Source organism: Microcaecilia unicolor, chromosome 1 (genome assembly GCF_901765095.1).
Source record: "Microcaecilia unicolor chromosome 1, aMicUni1.1, whole genome shotgun sequence".
NCBI lineage: Eukaryota > Metazoa > Chordata > Amphibia > Gymnophiona > Siphonopidae > Microcaecilia > Microcaecilia unicolor.
The window spans coordinates 571,251,614-571,257,613 of record NC_044031.1 but is presented as its reverse complement, the minus strand read 5'-3'; the positions used below and the strand labels follow the sequence as shown (position 1 = coordinate 571,257,613).

Genomic DNA, 6,000 nt, shown 5'->3' with positions numbered 1-6,000 from the left:
CTTACATCAATCACAGACTGAATACCGGTGGTCCCTGATCTCAGTGAAGCAGAATTGGTGATAAGAGTTTGTCTCCTTTTCCAGAAAAGTGGAAGTAGGGAGGAGGAGAGTATAAAGGAGGGCTGCTATTCATTCATCTCTCATTAACTTATGGGGCAAATGCTGGGAAAAGGTGGTGGTGGTGGTGGTGGTGGTGGGGAAGGAAATGAGAGGGCAGGATTTACTTTTGCTCAGCAAACTGTTTTCAAGGTAGGGACCCTTTCTTCTGCCCCCCCCCCCCCCCACAAACCCATCTGATCCACCACATTAAAAATTGGGGGACCACACCCTATTTACACAAATCTCTTCCTCCACATCATAAGATGTTCGGTCTATAGTCACTTGAAGAGGTTCAGAGGAAGGCAAAGAAAATGGTATATGGAGCACCAAAATCCATCTGAGAAGAGACTTAAACATGTCTATCCTACAGGAATGGGGGGGTGGGGAGGGGAATACAAAACAGATGTTTAAATACTAGAAAGATATTAACATTCAAAAAAACCTTTTCCAGAGATGGAGAAAATGGTAGAACTGGAGGCCATAAATTGAGGATGCACTGTGGCAAACATAGGAGTAACATCAGGAAATACATTTTCCCAGAGAGGATGATAGATGCCTGGAATGACCTCCTGTAGAGAGTAAAACCAGCGACAAAACACAAAAATGTTTAGGATAAACAGAGGATCAAAACAAAACTTAAATGACCTCATGGCAGTTACTGGGCACACTTCTATGGTCAGTATCCTAAAAATGCAGACAGATCAGGAACAAGTATGCATATTTTATTTCAACTGTTGGGCTGACTGGATGGAGCAAGCAGGTCTTTATCTGCTGTCACCTACTATGTTATCAGTACTTATCAAACTTTGTGGCCATAACCTCATTTTAGTGGCCACATACAACATGCATCCCTCAGCCTGTTAGCTGCTCCTGGCCATCCTATAATGGCAGCCATCTCCCCAGCCTACTGTGAAGACTGTGCAGGCTCAACAGGAGGCATAGGCCAATGACTATTTGTCCTGCTGGCTTGGTAACAATCCCAAATGCAGATTCTGTGATTTTATCTGGGTTTGTGACAGGCCTCACTGAGCATAGTGTTTTTATGCAGAGCAGTACTGCCCCTTGTTACTCACGTTCGGAATGATATGAATAAGTAAACAGAGGCAGCTTTAACCGAATGGAATCACTGATCTCCCCATAGAAATTAAAGCTCTGAAGGCAAAAAAAAAAAAAAAAAAAAAAAAAAGGGACTCAACTGTTTCAAAAGGGTTTATTACTAACAATGCCACTTTTTCAGTTTTATCATTTAACAAATAGTTACATTTATAGTTTTCTCCTCTTATTATATAAAAAGACAATATAATAACTGAAGAATAAAATTAAAAGCAAAAATTGTATTTAAACCCATTCGCTCCAGCACAAAATGGTCAATTTGAAACGTAGGAACAGTAGTACCTATCACTGAAAGCTTCAACTTTAGCCTTGACAATTGGTCGTTCTGCACACAGATTTCAGAGTTGTGTCCAAAATGTCTGCGTATTTATACATACATATATATATATATATATATATATATATATAAATAAAAAAAAGTTACTTCTAAAAGACAGAATTCCAGAGGGCAATATTCTTCAGAAGCCCTGTGAAAAAGGGATTCTCAAATGTATCTTTGTGATCATACAGGCATTCATGCTTTCAGGATACCCACAATATTATAGATACATACACAAGAAGAGATCCAAGTTCATCCAATACACGCAAACTGATCTCAAACACCTTTAGTGTTCGTATCCTGAAAACCCAACTGGCTGTGGGATTACCAGCAGAACAACGAAACACCAATGAGCAAGAAGAAACAAACAAACTGTAGAAAATTACCACAATCACCACTACTATTGATACAGTAATGGTTGTGGCAATTTTCTACATTTTTTTCTTCTTGCTCATTGGAAAACTAAGTATTGATTGATTGATGATATATACAGCATTATTTCTCAGCTGATCTGGATTTCACAAGTATTTAGAATACCAACATTATCTGTTGATTTGCATGACTTGAGACTCCTGATGCAGGCCAATCAGCCAAAACATGTGCCATTGGAGTTTTATTCTGTTACTCATTTCCACCGTTTCCACTGTAGCGTTGAGAGGTGTAGAGTTTTGTGGGATTACTAGTACAGGGTTTAGAAGCCGCCTGTAGGCTTCACATGTGAATTATGACATGTTCATACTCTTTTTCTCTAACTGCAGAATTGTTGCTCCTGTATTTCCAGATCTACGTTTCCTATTCCTTTTCCGCTTCTTTTCAGCAGCTGATGGCTGTGGCGCTTCCTGTTTTTTCTTTTTCTTTAAACAGCTGAGGGGATTGGGGCCGCTGGGTTGTTTTCGTTTTTTCCCCCTTCGCTCATATTTTGTCATGCCCTGCTCTTCTTTCAGATGCTCAACACTAGTTCTGTGATGTACTGGCATGAGCTGGCCTTCCTGCGCAGTCTGAGCAAAAGCCACAGATTTGGGGGAAGGTTTGTCTAGTACCATAGTGTTCTGAATAATAAACAACAAGGGGACTCCAGCCTTCTTTTTGACTTTCCCTGCAAGGGCCTGATCCTGCAAAAAAATAAAAAGAAATGGTTAAAAAAATGGAAATTTATTGTAAATAGGTACAGATTCATTTATTTAAAAGTTCATGTACAAACTACAATACAATTAAGAAAAGAAAATAGGTAAGCTCCAGAGTATTAAAAGAAAAGAATTTCCAAAGCAAGGTAGACAACAGCCCATCCCTTCACAATGAAGCGCTCAAGCAGTTAACTACCAGGGCATGCAGACTACAGTGCATGGAGTTAGGATATCTCACTGGGAAAAGTAAACTAGAGAGACAGACACATATGGGTTGTATGACAAGTATATGAAGATTTCATCCTCAAAGTTAATGACAAGGACTACCGAGTACACGTCTGGTCAGATCTGCTCGGATTGGAAACAGAATCCCCAAGGTAACACATTTTTACATTTGACATGTATTCTTCTTTCGTTATGACATTACTGAACAACAAAGCAAAATCACTGAAAGGTTTGCATCCATCGAGAGAAATAAATCCAGCACACTCCAAAAAGCTTCTTAAAGAAACCTCAATGCTCCAGGGTTAACTTTCCTTTAGCTCTCATAACCCAATAAGGAGACTCCTCCATTACTTTCTCTGAATAATGGAGGGAAAAGAGGCAGCAGGAAAAACTCCCAATTAATTCTATGAACTGGAGAAAAGCTGCTGCTCCAAAAAAAAATTATTTGCATTAAACACATGATGGACTCTGAGCCTGAATTTCAGTGTGCAAAAACTGATAATATAAAAAGATGGGCCAGGTAAGTCCCTTCATCCAGAACCTTCAACATTCTATGGATACTGCCACTCTGACACTATGGCTACAGCATAGTTACCACTCTGCACTGTCTATGCGTATACAGTATCTCGCATATCCAGCTGAATATTGACCTGAATGGATTTAATCATACTGGTAGGGCCAAATCAAAAAAGATATTAAAAATATTTAAATTGCATTAAACACTGCTTGTTATCCAACGGCTGCTTGTGGACTTCCGTAAAGTAAGTTCAGGGGCTCAGTCTAGTCCTTTGCAGAGATTGACTGTGGGGCTCATTTTCAAAAGAGAAAAATGTCTAAAAAAAGTGGCATAAAGCAGTATTTGGACGAAACCTATTTTGCAGATATCTATCTACGCTGTTTGTCTTCAGTGCATCCAAATCACAAGGGGACGTGTCAGGGGCAGGATTAGGGCATTCCTAATGTTTTTCTGCAATAATGGAACAAAACAAAAACATGCAGGACTAAAACCAAGACTTTTGAGCTAGACCTGTTTTAATAACAACTAATCCACAAAGAAGTGCCCTAAATGACCAGATGACCACTGCAAGAATAACGGAATGACCCCCTTACTCCCCCACTGGTCACTGGCCCCCTCCCATCCCCCAAAAGATGTGAAAGAGGCTATTATATACTGTTTCTACGATAGCCTCAGATGTTATAGTCAGTCCTACTGGAGCAGCAAGCAGTTCCCTGGAGTAGCCTAGTGGTTGGTGCAGTGCACTGTAGAGAAGGGAACACAGGTCCACACCCTGCTCTGTTACAGATTGAAGGGGAAAGAGATGGCTTAGTGGGAGACCTGTGAGAAGCAAGTTGCAATAGTCTAAGCGAGGTAATAGAGTCGATTCAAGACCCAACCCAGGACCGCCAGGAGTCAAATGACCTGAGCAGTAGACAAACTGACCTTTGCTTCCGAGATGGACCAAAGCAGCCAGTCATCCAGGTAGGGATGAACCTGGATGCCCTGGCAATACAGATGCGCAGCCACCACTAAAGGTGCAGGACACAGTACCAGGTGAAAAGGCAAGGCTCGAAATTGGAAGCGCTGCCCCAGCACACAAAAGCAAAGATACCTCTTGTGATGGACTGAGATGGGAATGTGCAGATAGACCTCTATCGAGTTCCAAGGGTGTCAATAACTCTCTGGATGAGCCAAGACGATCACAAAGCAGAGGGTTTCCATGTGAAAATGATTAACTTACAGACAAGTATTCGCCTCTTTTAGATCATAAGGGCATAAGAAAACCCATAATGGGTCAGACCAATGTCTATCTAGCCCAGTATCCTGCTTCCAACAGTGGCCAATTCAGGTTACAAGTACCTGACCGAAACCCAGTAGCACCATTCCATGCTACCAAACCCAGGGCAAGAAGTGGCTGCCCCATGTCTATCTCAATAACAGACTATGGACTTTTCCTCCAGGAACTTGTCCAAACTTTTTTTAAAGCCAGGTTTAGTGGAAAGGAGCCATTCTTCTTTGGGACCACAAAATAATATCCCAACCCTTACTCTGTTACAACGGGTTCCACCTCCCCCAGCTCACGCAAATGCTGCAGAGCAAGGACGACAGTCCGCTGCTTTAGGGCCGAGCCACATGGGGAACCAAGAAGGCATTTGGGATGGTGTGGATGAGCTCCAGGGAGTAACTGTTCTTGACCACCTCCAGAACCCAATGATTTGAGGTGATGCGGACCCACTTGTGGCAGAAGAGACCCACCCTGCCCCCTACCAGAACCAAGGGGCACCTTCATTGGGGAGGTCTGGCTGCCTCGACCCTGCCTGAGGGGCCTAGGGCAGCAGCTCCTTTTAGAACACAAAAAGAACGCGGTCAAAAGCATCTCCCTGACCCAGAAGTCTGGGCTAGAAAGTGCCAGACTGACCAAAAGCAGTCTGCTTCTCTGAAGCGCCATCTAGAGGTGGACAACCACTGAGTACCGTTTTGTCTCAGCTTTGGAAGATAGAGAGGCCATGCCTCCCCCATATTTTTCACCAGCCACATCCTCTCCAAACAGCAAGCACCCCCTAAGGGCAGCTGACTGAGAAACTTCTTAGAGGATGCAATCGCAACATAATGATGGAGGGACAGCTAGCGCTGCCCACCATTGAGGCGGCCACTAACCAGGTTGTAGAGAACATCCACTAGGAAGGCTGCTCCAGACTCCAGCTAAGAAGGCCAGGCAAAACTTCTGTTCCACCTGCTTCTAATGGCGTTCTCGGAAGGCTGAGCCCCCTGTACAAGCATCATAGTCACCATGCTGAGAGCTATGACCAGCTCATCTTCCTTAGGAAATGACCAATACCTCTCAGCCTCCTCCGGTGTGAAGGTATAAAGATGATCAAGAGTCTGGCTCTTCCTGAGGGCCCCATCCAGGGTCTCCCACTGCCAGATTCATGTGAACGAGGCTCATGAAGCGATAAATGCTCCAGGGGCTCCGTGAGGCCCTGCAATAGCAGATCCCCTTCAGAGGGATCCGCAGTGGGAGCCTTAAGCATCCCAAAGGCTTCTAACTTTGTCAACGAGACGAGAAAGTGTTCCTTATAACAGGAGAGTTGAATTAAAATGGGACCGTTCCTCTTCTTCCT

At 43.3% G+C, this 6,000-nt stretch overlaps 1 protein-coding gene across 1 annotated transcript in view; it reads right to left on the bottom strand.

The window, feature by feature from the left end:
* Positions 1-1,290: 1,290 nt before the first annotated feature.
* The window catches only part of UTP23 (UTP23 small subunit processome component), a 34,421-nt gene continuing 29,711 nt past the window's right edge, over positions 1,291-6,000 (bottom strand). The window contains exon 3 of the mRNA XM_030190206.1: positions 1,291-2,643. Coding sequence (XP_030046066.1) covers positions 2,254-2,643 — 390 coding nt within the window. The 3' untranslated portion in view covers positions 1,291-2,253. The remainder of the gene's footprint in view (positions 2,644-6,000) is intronic.